The 17,868-nt window shown below is 37.3% G+C and overlaps 1 protein-coding gene across 1 annotated transcript; it reads left to right on the top strand.

Moving 5' to 3' along the window:
* Positions 1 to 6,534: 6,534 nt before the first annotated feature.
* Positions 6,535 to 14,255, top strand: LOC135091858 (GRB2-associated-binding protein 1-like). The gene is made up of 4 exons (XM_063989896.1): positions 6,535 to 6,738; positions 9,293 to 9,418; positions 9,790 to 11,472; positions 12,137 to 14,255. The coding sequence occupies exons 1-4, from the start codon at positions 6,661 to 6,663 to the stop codon at positions 12,332 to 12,334; spliced, it is 2,085 nt and encodes a 694-aa protein (XP_063845966.1). The 5' UTR covers positions 6,535 to 6,660; the 3' UTR covers positions 12,335 to 14,255.
* Positions 14,256 to 17,868: the final 3,613 nt, after the last annotated feature.

The following is a 17,868-nucleotide window of genomic DNA, read 5'->3' as shown; positions in this document are numbered from 1 at the left end:
GAGTAGTGAGTAAGTATAACATATTTGGTACAGGTGCTTTTTAATGTTTTCTTGTTTCTTGCTCCATCATTTTAAAGACATTATTTTACAAGGAAGAGTGAGGAATGCTTAGATGTATAGTTACTGGGACCGAACATAAATTAAAGTAGATAGACCATTAAAATTATGCTATCGCTGTCTCACAAAACATGTTTAAGAAAGCACATGACTGCCACATCAAACAGACAGAAATGAAGGCAGAGAACAATTAATATTTGGTTTAGTTATGGACCATTCTGAGATAAAGTTCTAAGGTCCAAATAATCTCATTCATCCTCCTCAGTACCCAAGAGGCCCCTTGCCCACATCACTAACATAGACATCACAAGATTTTCCATTTTCCAACCTTGGTATTACTCTCTGAAAAATGGTTTAGTTTTTTTTTTTTTTTTTTTTTTTTTTTTTTCTCCCTATTTACATACTTTCAATAGCATTCCATAATTTGCGTAACTCTAGTTTCCCTTAAATAATAGTACATAGTCTAGATATCCCCTCCAAAAGAAAAATAATGACAATAGCACCAACATGGGAGGCAGGCTTTTCTAAGACTTATGATTGTTACTTGTTTCCATGAAGGTAGACAAACAACCAAGTGGTAATGGATGAAGAGAAAAGAAAATTTAAATCTGCAGATTCACTAATTGCAGTATCAGCATTAATACTTATAATTTTTATCCTTTTGGCCTTCAGATCATGGTTCATCTAGGTAAAGATCAGTGGCTTCACCTTAGTCACATCAGCCACTACGTAAAAAAACAGGAAAATATTCTGATTCGGTGACAGAGTATGAGAAAAGTGGCACACAGAAATCTGCTCAGAATTTTGTGGTTGAATGTAAGTTATGCCTCCTTGCCTTACTAATACAATATGCACCATTTCACTTGCATCTTGGATTACTTAGGTCTGATAGCTTTTATCCTGATTAAGTATATACAAAATTTTAGGTATTATATAGTTGATGGTTTGTTGTTTTCAAGTAGCTATTACAGTTATGCATGTAGTATATGAAATTGTATGGCAGATGGTTTCACATAGTTAAGAGTGTCATAATGACCTTGACCTCAGGATGGAAAGACACTGGAGAGCAATAGACCCAACACCTGCATTCAGCTTATTCCAGTGAATTGTTTGATTATGCATCAATAACAACACACTTAATATATATATATATATATATATATATATATATATATATATATATATATATATATATATATATATATATATATATATATATATATATTACTCTGCTAGTAAGACAGCATGAACAGCAAACAAGCTTGTTACCACTGCGTAACCCACTCTATTCTCTCAGCCTTAAACTAACATTTTCAACTTTGCATTAATCTCTCTCATGCCATCCATACCATAAAGCACTGAATCAGCATGGAATCATCACAGTTCCCTGCCTTACTCCTCTCTTGCCCCCATAACAAAGCCTTCACTACTACTACTACTACTACTACTACTATCACTATAACTACTACTGCTGCTGCTACTTACCGTCCTTGGCAAAGCAGGGAAAGGAATTTAATCATCACACTGTTACTCCCTTGGCTGTGTGTTGTATGTGTCACTGTCATCATGCATATGGCAGTATTTAGACAGCAAACTTCTTTTTTTTTTTTTTACCTGTTGTTGTTGTTTTCTTGGACATGTTCAGTTGACATTCTCTCTCTCTCTCTCTCTCTCTCTCTCTCTCTCTCTCTCTCTCTCTCTCTCTCTCTCATATTATTTGATAACATGTCAATTTCCTATGTGTGTGTGTGTGTGTGTGTGTGTGTGTGTGTGCAGATAGGTCTAAAAGACAGTGAGAGCTGGAGTGGCGGTGGTGGTGATAGTGGTGATGTCGCTGGCAAGGCAGGGAGGGCGGCTGGAGTGTTTTAGTCGGCACTGGCCAGTCTTGCCATACACAGTAGTGACAATTGTTTCTATAATCCTGGTAGCTTTCTGCACCAAGCACCATCAAGGAACACCAGAGAGACACGATTAGTCAAGGTGAAGTCTAGAGGCAACAGCTTCACCTCAGTCAACCTTATTGCCTTCACCTTAACATCATCACCCCCCACTCCTCCTCCCCTCCCGCGGACTGCTTCCTTGTAGTCGTTTAAGTGTTGTTTTTTGTTATTTGGGTATTTTTGAGGTAATTTATTTTTAGGTTTTCTTTACATCTGAGTCTGGAAACAGTTGGAAATTTAGCCAGATATTGAAGGGTCGTCAATATGTAAACAAGCGGTCAGCTCAGGTAGAGGCAGGTCTTCAGTGATGTCAATTATTATTTGCTTTATCCCTCATTTATTGTAAGCCAAACATGTCTCGAAATGGAGCCACCTGTCTAGCTTTCATATCCGCTGGTCAGCTATATCCCCCATTGCATGGTTTTGGTGTGATGAAAGAATAATTGAGACAAGATGGTGGCCGGCTGCTCGACTGAAGTCGCCGACTCGCCGCCAAGGGCAGCCATGGTGGATTTCGACCTGTTCCATTTATATTTTTTCTTAACGACTTTATTAGGCTTCTGTAGTAATTTCTATGGTTTCTAAAAACATTTAGTTCCTTTTGAAGTGTTTTTTTTCTAGTTTCCATTAAATAAATATGTTTAAATTGCTGTTGTTATTTAAATATATGCCGGTTTTTAAGTAGACTTTTACATAACCCGTTTATTGGCTTTTTTTTTTTTTTGAGGCTAAAATGAAGTTTTTATTGCTTAAAAAATGGGTTATGATTTTTATTTATTTATTCTATTTTCTGTTGAGTTATACATGTAAATTTAAAAATGGTTTATAGTCCTGTTAAAAGTTGAGATGTTATTTTTTTTTTTTTGTTTTATTATTTCTCTATTTCAGCTTCTAACTAACTTTAGATTGAAAAAATGTAATATTTTTTATTTTATTTTATTTAGTTTTTCCTGTTAAGTCAAAACGAGTAGACTTTTCAATGGTTTTTATTAATGTTTAGGTTCCAACACTTTTTCTTTACATTTTTATGTTTTATTTGTTTGCTTCTGATTCTAAGTAACTATTAATTGTTTGAAAAGATAGTTCATATATATATATATATATATATATATATATATATATATATATATATATATATATATATATATATATATATATATATATATATATATATATATATATATATATATATATATATATATATATATATATATATATATATATATATATATATATTTTATTTATTTATTTATTTTTTTTATTATTCCTAAAAAGTAAAACTGGCTAGACATTTCAATGTTTTTAATGGTGTCAAATGTTCCAACAATTTTTTCCATATTTCATGTTGATATTTCTTTAATACTGCTCAGGCTGGAGATATCATGATATTATGGATATCAATCAAAGTAATTATCAAGTCGGAATATATAAGGCATTCGAGACTAGCTGCATTTTTTCTATGGGTCAATTTCAAGATGAAATACGTTACGCACGTAAACATGCTCAGCTCGTGACTTCACCATGGATCCAGGACTCGCTCTGCTCCAGTCTCTTTTCGTCAATATTTAGCGTGATTGATAGAGTTTTCCACGTAATTTCATGTGTTTCTAAACTCAGGAGGAGGAAAACAGGAGGAGGAAAACAGGAGAAATAGAGGAGGAGGAAGAAAGGAGAAATGGAGAAGGGTAAACAGGAAAATGCTAAGACGAAAATATTTAGCTTAATTTCCCTTGGTGCCCTGCTTTTCTTTGTAAAATTTGCTTCGGCTGAGAGTGCCGTATTTTATTATTATTATTATTATTATTATTATTATTATTATTATTATTATTATTACAACTGGACAGAATATGAAGAGGATAAAAAAGTGTTTATAATGACATAACAATATCAGTGACACAGTACGGCAGAATAATAATGGGAACAACTAAATAATCGGACATAGCAAATTACATAATGGCTGGAGGTAATGAGGAGGCGGGTAGCTGGTAGTTGTTAGGGGCTGGTTGGGGATTGATTTCGAGTTATTTTGGGATCACTTGAGGTACATAGAGGTTAGTTGGGGTGTGATTAGGGACGTTTTAGGTGTGTTGTCGGATATTTCGGGTGTGTTTTGATGTTTGTGTGTGTTTTGATGTGTTTTGGATGTGTTTTTTTTTTGTATATTTAAAGTGTTTTTGAATGTGTTTGGGTGTTTTAATATGTTTTGGATGTGTTTTGGGGTGTTTTAGCTGCATTTCGGTGTGTTTTAGGAGGTTCGGGAGTGTTTGTGTATTTTAGGTATATTTTGGTTTGCTTTAGATGTGTTTAGATGCATTTTGGGCGTGTTTTGTTTTATTATTGGGTATTTTGGTGTGTTTTAGGAGTGTTTGAATGTACCTTGGGGTGTGATGATGTGTTTTGAGTTTATTTGGGTGTGTTTGGAGATATTTTGGGTATATTGTTGTAGTTTCAGTGATATTTTGGCGTGTTTAAGGTGTGTCTTGAAGTTATTTGGGTTTATTGAATGTTTTGGGGATGTTTTGGGGTTTATGGTTGTTTTGGGGTGTTTTGGGGATGTAGGCATGTTGGGGATGGTTATTAGGGGTGTCAGGGTTTTGGGGAGTGGCTATGATAGAAGCTTGTCAGGGGTGTTATAGCGTGCGTTGTGATACATGAAGCTACTAGATGCAAGTGTGGGGGACGGGCGGATCTGGAAGGGATGTACTGAGGTGTAGGGGTACGAGCAGGGGGGTTACTGGAGGTAGAAGAAATGGGGACGAGTAGGAGGGATATACACAATAGATAACCGTTAATTCACATGTCCCTCAGTACGCGGCAAGCCACCCTCTCTCTGCCTGGCTTTTGCGTGGTGTGGAGTGGTGGTGGTAATGAGAAAAGAAGAAATTTGAGGAAAATAAGATTGTGTGTAGTAATAGTAATAGTAATAGTAATGGTACACTCCCAGAGAGTGTAGTGACCCCGCCATCATCATGATACAATAGACACAAGGGACTTGAACAGTAACTGACACAGTTTTTAGAGGGGGGATCATGACAAGAAGCGTACTTCCTATTTCCCCACTATCCCTCGATTAGGTAGTAGTAGTTCTAGTAGTAGTAGTAGTCGTTATCATTTTTTATTTATTAATTTTTTTCTCTTGACTCCGAAAGTGTTATTTTTGTTGTTCCTTTAATAACATTTCTACTACTACTACTATTACTACTACTATTACTATTACTGCTACTACCACTACTACTGTTATTACCATAATAGTGAAAAAAATAATTGAAGGTAAATATGAGGAAGAGTGAAGAGAGCAGATATTAGTCACTTATACGCCTCCCCCCATCTCTCTCTCTCTCTCTCTCTCTCTCTCTCTCTCTCTCTCTCTCTCTCTCCTATATTTACGTGTGTATGTGTGTGTGTGTGTGTGTGTGTGTACTGAAGAGTAGGGATTCTGCTGCGCACGCTCCCCAGTACAGACAATAGACACATGTAACAACGACTGTTCACAAGCGTGCCCACGAGTATGCCTTTAGTCTCTCTCTCTCTCTCTCTCTCTCTCTCCATGCACCCGTGACTCCTGCCTTGAAAGGTTTTGAGTGCGCTATGCAGTGACCCTACTCTTGAGAGAAGGGAAAGGAGCGTATTAGCAATTCCTACAGTGCAGAGAGGAGAGAGAATTATATGATCTCCTGCGAAAGAGAATTATAATAGACTTGCAAAAGATAATTATACAAACCTGCAAAAGATAATTAAATAGACATGCCACTGGCAGTTAAATTATATAGACACACGCTATTCAGTTCCCTCTCTCCCCCCAGCCCCTCTCGTCTCTCGGGCGATACATACACTTATAGATTGGTTTCCAATATTATGTGATTATGACGCAACATCTGTAAAAAAAAATGCTAGTATTGGCTGAAAGGAAAATGTCAACAATGCACTAACGCCATCTAACGGCAGAAGTTTGAAATAAAGCTATGAAGAAAATATTCCAAGGTTTAAGAAACGTTAATGAGAGTTAAGGGAGGGTTCGTAATGACTTCTTAACTTTCTTTTCGTACGAACTTCTTAAGTTGGGACCGTTATATAGTGAATCTCAGTCTTGATATGTGGTTGCCCACTCTCGGCGAGTGAGGACACCCATCATGTTCACGTACTGCTGTAAATTTATTAATTCCTAGAAGTGGCTTCTCTCGAATGATACAAGTTGTTACAACGTGCAGCATTTTCCCAGAACAGGATATGACAAAGATAATAATATATTTTTGATAGTGACCGTGGGAGAAGTTTGCCAAAGGGATTAGAACTGAAGAACACACCTAATTATTTATACGCTACAGTAATTATTTTCTTTTGCTTAATCTGTGCAACTGTATCAATGGAACAGGCATCCAGTCATCCAAAATAGCACATACACACATGGACAGTCAGACACATAGAGAGCCACAAACAATAAACAACTTTCCTGCTGTTGTGTAAAATTCCTCCATTGGTCGATTTTTTTCAGGATGGCCAATGAGGAGGCGCGGCACAAGACGTGTGGGCGGCCGCGGACCAATGGCAGGGGGGCTGAGTGGGTGGTGAGTCTGTGTACAGTGACGGGCTGTGGCGGACTGGGCGCAGATCAGGCCTTTTGCTCGGCAGGGAATATGTGTTTTCACGTCTCCAGCAGGCGGAGATGGTTCCTGGCAGCATGGAGATAGTTCACGAGGGAATGCTGAAGAAGGCGCCGCCCCCGAAGCGCTTATGGCGGGCGGTGAGTGTGGCCCTTCCTGACACTTCATCACTTCAGTGCAACCCCCGTCACTTGTCTGAGTCGGGGGAGGCACTCGGCCCAGTTTGCCTGCTCCAGTACCTGCTCTTTATACATGTTTTCTGATATCTTTAATGGGTTTTTCGATTGACTTCTAATTGGTGTCAATTTTATAGGAGAAAGATGATTCTGTTTTCCTGCAGTCTCGTATTTCTTCTACTCTACTCATTTTTACATTTTTACTTATATTATATATATATATATATATATATATATATATATATATATATATATATATATATATATATATATATATATATATATATATATATATATATATATATATATATATATATATATATATATATATATTAGTTCTAAATGGTGCTGCTTTTGTAGCGAAAGGAGTAGATGGTTTTGTTATTCAGCTTAGTCTCCTTTCTTACTCCTCTTCCATGACCGTCTCAACCTTTTTTCAGTACTTCCTTATCCAGTTTTCAGTCCCCGTGGCGTCTTTTCGGTCTGAGCTTTAAATGGTTTTACGTTCGTAGGGAAGGAGGTTTCTGGTCTTATATTTCTGCTTAAACTCCTGTTCCTCCTCCCCCTCCATGCACATCTTTGTCTAGCTCTACCGTAGGTTCTTATCTTGATGCCTTTTTCGTCTGAGCTCTAAATGGTGTTGCTTTTTTTGTAGGGAAGGGAGTCATTGGTCTTGTTTACCTGCTCAGTCTAGCATTCCAACTCCTCCTCCATGCCTATCTTTATTTTTTTTTACTTTCATAGGTTATTATCTAATTTTGCATTTCCTTGATAAGGGAAACTTTTTTTTTCTAATTTTGCTGCTGCTGCACCTCCATATCCAACTTTTTGCCCTTTTGGCCCAAGGATTTATCTTCATGTAAACATCCATATCAACCTTAATGTCATAGGTCACTGTCAGTTTGGTGGCTGAAAGAAAGTCATACAGCTATAAATTAATATCTGCTTTGCTTCACCTTGGGAGTGACTGAAAGCACCTGTAACTCAACACTAGTTTTTTAGTGCTAGGCAGGTAAGCAAGATTGTTGTAGGTGTTCAGTAAGTGATAATAGCAGTGGCATTTGGTGGAGAGAGGATGGGGCTGAGTTGTAAAGAACAAAGATTATTTTTCCTGCAGAAGACGCATAGATATATCTTGGAAAAGTAAGGAAGCATGCAGTTTTCCATGACCAGTCATTGAGGAAAATGAAGTATACAGGCTTGTTCTGAGATATGTTTAGTTATCCAGTATCTGGTATTTTGCTCATGCAGTGGTGTCCTTTTGCCCCAAGATCAGTTTGCCCACACAGTTCAAGCATTTTTGCCCACATTGTATACAACACATTCGTCATATGTCAGTTATAATGAAAAGTATACAAATATTCCTTCATGATGTTCAGATAATGACAAGAGAAATGCATTCTTATCAAGATGGCCCTTGACCATGATTGTTTTGATTAAATGAAGGACTGCATCCTCTTTTATGAAACTGAGAAATTTATTTATTATAAATACAGGAGGGTGATGTTACCGAGGATCAAACTGATCTGGTGGGCTGGAAGTACAGGCCCATAAAGCACTTCATGGCCTGCCCTGCTTTGGCTTGTGTTTCTGCATCCATCTTGGCATTACATGACTGTCCTCTTCCTCCAAGATTAATTTCTGGTGCTATGTGAATTTAATGCAGTATCATACACAAGTATTCAAACAGTCCAAGGTGTATCTCTGGGAAGTGAGGTTATGGGCTCTGAATTTTTCAGCAAAATATAATAGGTAACCTCTGTTTCACCCACATTTCCTCTCTCCTTGAATGGACACTCATTTCCTGCCTGTCTCAACTACACTGCACCATCGTAAGCTCAGACCAAGCTTTATCCCAGCCTTTTTACTAAATTTTCACCAGACCATTCCACTACCATGCTGTCAGTGTCACAGGTAGATGAATAACTAACTGTGAGAAATTAATCTCTTATAGATGTTGGAGATGGATGTGATGAGGGATCAAATCTGAATCTGACAGGCTGGAAGGACAGAACTAACAGGAGCATAAGGTGCCTCATGGCCACTCTAGCTCTGGCATGTCTCTCTGTGCCCTGTCACAGCAGTATGGGATGGCCCTCCTCAGTGGGCTTGTGTTTACCACAACAGCTCCAATCAGTGAAATTCACTCTAGATCTTATAGATATATTAGGGTTTTTGATTAGTCTCCTTTATCAGTGCAAACTAACATTAATCATATAGTGAGAAAATACAGGCACTAAGAAAAACGGACACCTTTCTGTCAAGGCAACTCCATTAAGGGTCACTAAATTTATTTTATTGACTGTTCCATGTATTTTCTTCTATGTTAATTACACTGATTTAGTTTCTAAGTTTCTATAGAAATGATAAAAAAAATCTACCTAACTGCTTTGTGTGTAAATATTCTGTCATTTCATTAAATTTGATATTGATATGCATATGTATTTACTGCATCACCATTTAATTTAAATTTAGAAACTTGTGTATTTCTTCATTTACATATATTTTGTATTTGTAGAAATGGAGAATGCGATGGTTTGTGCTACGGTCTGGAGAGCTGCCAGGCCAGTACTTTCTGGAATATTACACAGACCAGACACGACGCAAGCTGAAAGGCAAGATAGACCTGGACCAGTGTGATCAAGTGAGTTCTATTGCCTCCTCTCACTCACCTGTCCAAACTGCCTCCTCTCACTCACCTGTACAAACTCTTCTGTCATGCCTTAGTCTCTCCCCAGAATCAGCCACCTGCATCAGCAACCACCAGCCATTTCAGGTTCTACTTTACTGTCAGCATTTATGAGGCTTGAGCCTCTAACCAAGATTCTTGCATTGAATGGTACACTTATAACCAAGATTTTATTTATTTATTTATTTACTTATTTACTTATTTATTTATTTATTTATTTATTTATTTATTTATAAATTTGTTTGTTTGTTTCTTTCTTTGTTTCTTTCTTTCTTTATTTATTTATTTATGTATTTATTTATTTGTTTATTTATTTTGTTTTACAGGTTGATGCTGGCATAGCATTTCCCAATCCCAAGTTGGAGTATAAATACATGTTTGACATCAAGACTCCCAAGCGAGTGTATTTCCTGTGTGCTGAGACTGAGCGGGAGATGAACCGATGGGTGGACTGTGTATGTCAAGTATGTGGGCTCAAGATATACTCTCAAGAAGATGAATATCCCCCAATGTCTCTTGATCACATTTCTCCAACACCATCTGCCACTCCACCCACTCCTTTACACTCCCTACCCCACGATCCTGCATTGGACTCCCCTTCTCTCTCACCCTCTTCACCTGGCTCATCCATTTCTGGGCCATATATTCCCATCAGCACCTGCTTTACTGGGAAGAGAACTCCCAATACTAGTTCCAGTTTTCCTTTTGGTGATGACATACCACCATTACGAGTTTCAGATAACCATCGATCAAGTATTCCCAATGAAATGGCACCATCAATACCTGTGATATGCCCCGACTCCCAGCCACCGCTCATGCAGGCACCCTCACCCCCTGCTGTCAACACTGGAGCAATTCCCAGGGAAACCTATGATGGTCACAGACAACTGAGACCATTTGGCACAACATCAGAGGATACTCTCAGTGTAAAGTCGCCTCTAGGGACTGATGGAAGTAGTGTATTCAGTGAAGATGAGTTGCCATCACATTCAAATAAAACAGAAACAAAGTTTTTCAGTGAGGGAAGCAGAATAGTTACTGGGAACACGTACTCAAAGGAAGGGCACCAGGAAACTCCTGCTGGAGGAGTAGGGACTCTAGTAAGTGATTTGCATGGCATTGGCCTGTCAGATGATGACCACCAGATGGCAGCACCACCCAGACCACCCAAACCTGCACATCTAGCAGAAATTCCTCACCAGACATATCAGAATTTGGAAAGTGTGTCAAGAACTGCATTAGTGAGGAAAAATAGTTCAAATGAAAAAATGAAAAATGGACTTGGATGCTCTCTTACAATTAGTGATGTTAATATTGTAGCTTCTGGGCCAGAACCTTCACCAGCCTCTGTGAACAGTTCCTTACCTCCTTCTTCACCAAGAGAGATCAGTGAGGAACCTCATGGAGTAGTGATTAGGTCACAGCAGTTCTCAGAAGCAGCAAGTCCCAAGTCAGCTGACAGACCCAAGCAGAGATACTGTTTCAACAATACAGTTCTGACACCCAAACAGAGCCAGGTATTCTCATATGACCTGCGACACCATGATAAATTAGGAGACCATGAGCCAATAGACCCAAGAATATCCCCTGCTGGAGCATACTCCAATATTAGTCAAACAAACAGAAGTCCTCCAGCAGTTGATCGAGGACTTAAGCCTAGGAAGACTTCAGAGGGGAGCAACTTGGGGTCCTCTGATTTATCTCCACCTCCTTCTGGTGGTGGGATGTCAGATTTATTTGGAGCTGTTGGAGGTTCACCAGCATTACCTTCATCAGCACCTCCTGTAGTAGACAGGAACCTGAAGCCTGTCAAGATCCCTCCAGAACCCACAACCAGATTCGTCTTAGAACCGGCCCCAACCCGAAACATGAAACACAAGTCTCGGCCAGCACCTTCGCCGACTCCCCCACTCATGCACAATGGAAGAGGCAACACAGACAGCGGGGAGGAGAATGATCTTGTGTCAAGCCCCGACAGCCGGCGTAATTCTTCAAATGCGGAAGAGCAGGTATGTTATGTAGCTAATTTCAATGTACATGTTTATGTTATTGGTTTTGTCTTACTGGAAGTGTATTCTTAACTTTTGCATGGGTTAAGAAGTAGTAACATGCCAAAAGTCCATAAATTTTTGCTGCACCCAGGTATACTTGTTGTAAAAGATGTTAATGGCATGATCTGATAACTCTGACTCAACTTCATTCACTCCATTGTCACCTCTGGAAGAGATGATGGTCATTCAGGTCATCATGAAACTTAATTTGTATAGAAAAAGAAGTTGGCTGGTGTCAAGCTGTCATATTTTCATAACATATCCTACAGGCAAATAGTGGCTAAAATGAACTACACTGACATGATGTGTACATGTCAGAATAGTATTGAATCTAAGTTAGGTCATGATCATGAGTTTATGAGTGCAGGGGTCAGTGGTAGAAAGGAATATATTGTGTTTCTGACAATATTTTTTATTTTTAGTTTTTTACAAATTTCCAGGTATATAAGGTCTGGGGAAATCAATAGGTATTTCATGATTAAAGTATGTTGAAGCTGACCCTCTCAGTGAAGTAGCAAATATTTAAGTTCATCTATTGTTTGCTTTCTTCCTTTTTTTTTTTTTTTTTTTTTTTTTTTTTTCTCTCTCTCCTCTCTCTTGGGACATATTCCTTCCCTTGCAGTGTCCCACACGCCACCTCCAAGAGTTGAAGTACCTTGATTTGGACCATGCCACAAGAAACCCACAAACTCCAAAACCAAACAAAACCATAGTGGCTCCACCTCCTTCTGTTGATTATCGAGAAGTTGACTTTTTCAAGACTTATGCATTCAATAAATGCAAAGAGAAGGTTGAAGATACCTACCGCAAGAACCAGTGATTTTTTTGGCTTTTTATGTCTTAAAATTGGTCTTTGCTGTGTAGGTACAACTTGAAAACCAAAGGGGGTTTGCTGTCAGAACTTTGAATCTGTATTTGATGTTGGAACTTTTTAACTATGGAAATTATCATGCACCAAAGTAGCACAAGATATGAGATCCTCATCCAGATTTTAAGCTATAGATTGTAATGTTTTATACGGGATATATTTCAAGGATTATGTATTTGAATAGTAATGATCATAAAAGGAACAGACTAAAGCATTATATTGGTAGTGAGATGAAGAAGGTATGGAGGATTGATAGTAAAAAACATGGTTAGGTGAGGTCACATGGATGGGTGGCTATCTGTCATGAGTGCACTGCATTCCAATGTTGTGAATTCACTGGGAAGTGGGTGTATTTTCAAGCATAAGGAAAGTTTTGTACTTCTTGCTCAGTTATCACTGAGGACCAAATGTATGTAATAAGCAGATTATTGTTAATCCCTGTAAGTTAATGCTTCATTTTTATACTTATGTTTATGGGTTTTTAGTAAATCATACTTTTATAACACTATGTCATGAAAGCACTTTCTTGAGATGAACTGTCACTTTTCATAAACTTCATGAATAGTACTACTATATGATTTATACAGAAAATTGTTGGAGAATGGATTAAGTTCATTGTCTTTCAATATATCTTGACTTCTCAGATTAACTGCATTTGAACACCATCATGATATCAGAAAAGTCCAGTCGCATCATTCTCCTTAGTGAGAGTGAAGTTCATAGCAGTCTGTGAACCATCAAAAGCCCCTTAAGTCAGCCTGATGGTAGCACAGGTACACCAGATTTACTAGTGTCCTTGGCTACAAAGCTTTTCCAGAATGGAATTTTAAAGGGTCAGCTGTCATACAAGAATAATTCACCAGCAGACCATTAAGTCAGCATTTGTCAAACCATCACTTGCCATTCAGTTTGCCACTTTTTTGAATTTCAAGCTTCTCTTCATAGTTCTGTTTGAATTGAAGATGTCAACCCATCAGCTCCTGGTAAAGTTAAAGCTCCTCTTAACACTTCATGATCCTAAATCATTCATTATGAAAGTAGAGAAAGCTTTCCTCAGATGCAGTTTTGAAATGAGTACAGTAAAGAATTATTTGCAGGACTGCAAGAAGTCAAGATGTGTTTAAGATATTCATCATTTCATCCTTTATCTACTTTATTTTCATGCCACTCTTTCCTGCAGATATGGGGTGCCATCTTGCACTCAGTTATGCACAGACCTGATTATAGCAAAGTTAAAACAGGCTTTTAGGGAATCCCAAATTAGCATTGGTTACTTGCTTGCAATTTCCATTGATGGTATTTTGTTATTGCATGGATTTGATTTTCTTTTGTTGATAACCGAGGAATTCAGACTGTGTATACTGATGTGTATTCAGATTTTATAGTTTTGATTATTAGAACCATTTTCATTCCTCATATGGAGATTTAAATTTGTAGAAGAATTAGCTCCATTCCCCATATACTGTCCATTATGGTATCTTCTGGATAAACAAGAGAGAGGCAGACACACACAAAGAAGAAAAGTAATAATAATGGACATAATTTATGTAGAAGTCGGAGTTATTTTCCTAGGTGTGATTCACTTTTGCACAAGATCCTCATGTAATATGCAAGGTACAGTGATTCCACCTGTTTTGTGATTCGTAATTTGTGTCACTCGCTCAAGACTTTGGTAGTCTGTCTGCCAACACACTGCAGGTTGTTGTGGGATTGTGCAGAAAAAAAAATGAGCCAATATGTCATTGTCCTTTCACTGTTGTTAAGGCAATGTGTCACATTCAGATAGTGGTTGGCAGACATGCATTATATCTAGTTAGCAAAGCAAGATCATACCTAATAAACTAATAAAAAATTATAATGAAAATAAAGGAAATTTTATATGATGTAATTCTCAAAATAATCATTAGCTAAGTAGAGAGCATGAAACAGAGTGGTTATATTATATAATTGCAACTGTATGTTCTGAATATCTACCTACCTATATGCCAGGCTGGCAATCCCACATGGGGTGGCCCAGACAAAGCACCACACACTCATGCACACATTATTCACACTCGTAGACCTGTTGGCCCCTGGTGGACAGGGATAGTCTCGTGGACCACCCTGCTACACCCCTGGTAGTTCTGAATATACTTTAGTTTATTCTGTGAACATCTTCTAAAGCATTGTCTCAGTCAAGTCCATTATTGACATTTTCAATGAAAAGTTTGCCCACATCACTTGTAAATTTATGTTGGTGTTATTCTGCAGAATTCTATGTAAATTTGTTTAGTAGTTCTTTCCGTTATTTAGTATTTGGTGACTTCATGTTGTATAAGTGTTTCGTAATGTTAGTTTGCATGTTTTATATACATGATTTGAAATTATATATATATATATATATATATATATATATATATATATATATATATATATATATATATATATATATATATATATTAATCATACACATACTCAACATAGATTTAATTACAATAGAAAGCAGATTTGAGTACAACAAGTAATGCATCATATCAGTGCACATATCAGTGTGCTCAGCTGCATAACCTGATTCAGACTCGGAGACATGTTCTGTTACGCTGCATGCAGACCTTCATATATATTACCAACTTTATTTTGCTTTATTATTGTTTTATTTATTTATATTTTTCTTTCATGAACATCTACATATATTGCTTACAGACTGAACTTCCAACTTATGCATGTGTGGACACACTTTTTTTTTAGATTTTTCCAGGCCACTTTCTGAAGCCTGTTATATGCACCAGAGTTTTGACAGTTCATTGCTTATTATCATTATTATTATTATTATTGTTGTTGTTGTTGTTGTTATTATTATTATTATTATTATTATTATTATTATTATTATTATTATTATTATTATTATTATTATTATTATTATTATTAGTCTTTATTTTCTGTAAATTTCCTCATGTAATGTAGAGCAGATTACAGAGACACCACATTGTACTGTGTCATCTTTCAGTAGTGGGCAGCAACTCCTGATTGCACCTTACCACACCTCAGCTTAATAGAGAACAACTTGCCACAACAATGACAAATAACACACACACACACACACACACACACACACACACACACACACACAGTTGTCATCAGTGTGTTATTGTTTATGTATAATGTAGATATCATCTCGACTTAGGAAAAACATTAAGAATATGTATATTTTCCTTCTTTACTAATTTTTTTTTTTTTTAAATGTTGTTTTAAGGAACTAGCGTATTCTCTCTCTCTCTCTCTCTCTCTCTCTCTCTCTCTCTCTCTCTCTCTCTCTCTCTCTCTCTCTCTCTCTCTCTCTCTCTCTCTCTCTCTCTCTCTCTCTCTCTCTCTCATAATGTAGTTTTGACATACAGTGGTGTCCGTGACAGTGAATTTAATTGATACTAACTAGCTGTTTATAGTGTGATTCGATCACTATTAGGAACAAGAATGTATGGAAAAAATTTATTTGTTCTGAGGGGACAAAAAATATTAAAGATAGAATACTGTAACGAAAAATAGCAAACAACACACCAAACGTGTAGTGTAACTTTTAACTCTTACTCTTTAGTATGATAGCTGTCGTACTCTGATGCTTACCATGCATGCTACCTAGCTGTTATGGTAGCACCACTGTTGTACTTTACATTTATCTCCTCCATGGCAACTGTAATCAACTGTCCATTTTCTGAGACTGCTCCTGATGATCCATGGCTAGGTTAGGAGGTGGTGAGGTATAAAAAAAAAACTGATACTTATGAGAAATGTGGAACAAGAGCCTACTAATGTCACACCAGCTGTATGTTGTTAATTCATGGTTGGTGGCACTGGTGTGTATGGATGGGTGAGTAATGAGCATCATTGTATGTTGGTAGTGTGGGTGTTTGTGGGGCCTGGAGGGGAATGTGTGGGTGGTGCAGATATTTGCTGAGCCTGAAGGAAGGGTGTTCGTGGGTGTCACAGATGTTCGTGGGACCAGGAGGCGGGGTGTTCATTATTGGGAATTTTGTTTGTTATTTGACCAATGATTTTCTTAGTAATCCAGTTCCTTATTCAATTTGTACATTACTTGCACTGTACACTGTCGCAGACCCCACTGTAATCATTTGTGTTAAATCTTTTATAAAAAAGGTACCATCCCATTATGCTGTAAGAGATACTGAAGTTATTTGCTGTTTTCACTACAAGCAACTGTTATCATATATTGGAGAGGCATGCTATGTAGATATGCCATAGTGAGCCCTACAGTTTTCTTTATTAGCAAAATATTAAGTTCTTTTTGGGGTGCTTCATACATATTTGATTTTAGGGCAGTATGTTTTCAGGATTAGGTTTTGCTGCCTAACACTTAGAGTTATGCTTACATTTCTAAATAAAAGCCCATTTCCTGGCTTGACTATAGTGCCCATAAAAGACATTGCTAGTTCCACTAGCCTTGGCAAAACCACCATTATGAGAGTTTATGTTAGCAACCAAGACCTTCCACCAGATGATATTCCTTAATGTCAGTCAGTCCCTGGATACACTGAAGATTCATAAGTCAATAGACAATCTCCTTGTTACAGTGATGTTACTGTATACCATCAGCGTGTCTCCCTGATTTAAGGTGGCAGACACTTGTGGTGAAAATAATTAACTGATTAGCACAGGAAAATTGATGGCCTTGGTATCTTCCAGCATAACTTGATGGGAAGTTTTTTTACTACTACTACATTATGGAAAACCCCAAACTGTTTTATATTCATCACCATCCATCATCAAAGTGCAGCCACACCTTCAGATTTGTTTCATTATTGCATGATTCTCGGCCACCAGAGCTGTTGCCTATCATCAGTAATATCATTTCACTTTTCTCATCATTCATGTAACACCAGTTAGACATAATGTAAAAACCTGTTTTGTTGGTTACTTTCTTATGCAATTTTATTGTACTATTTGTAGTAATCAGAAATTTGAATTTGTTTCTTTAATTGTTTTTGTGTGTGTGTGTGTGTGTGTGTGTGTGTGTGTGTGTGTGTGTGTGTGTGTGTGTGTGTAATGCAGTGCTCAGTTTTCTAACTTAATATTCTGTACATAAACTTTACTATAGGATTACAGACTAAGGAAAACTTGATATGGATAAAATGCAGTTCAGTGAAACCTTTGTGCACTACTGCATAAATGTTCATTATTTTGTACATACAGTGATGTAAATATGTTGAATAGTAGTAATTACAGTAGCTTTTTCTTCTCTTGCAATATTCAGGATTTTCTTGCCTTAAAATGAGCTATTCTTCAATGATATGGTTCATTTACATAATCTTGATGCCTTCTTGGAATGTGTTTTACTGCATTTATGTAAGTTTAAGTGTGTGTATGTTTGTTTGCTACATGATGTGTGAACTGAGATATGGTGCAATGATTACCATAGTAGGGCCTCACTGAGTAGATTTTGTACAGGTTACATATTTAGATAACATTGGTTCTAAGTGCAACAAAACTAGTAT

Source organism: Scylla paramamosain, chromosome 3, assembly GCF_035594125.1.
Source record: "Scylla paramamosain isolate STU-SP2022 chromosome 3, ASM3559412v1, whole genome shotgun sequence".
In the NCBI taxonomy this organism is placed as follows: domain Eukaryota; kingdom Metazoa; phylum Arthropoda; class Malacostraca; order Decapoda; family Portunidae; genus Scylla; species Scylla paramamosain.
The sequence above is the reverse complement of the archived record's forward strand: the minus strand, read 5'-3'. Positions and strand labels throughout refer to the sequence as shown.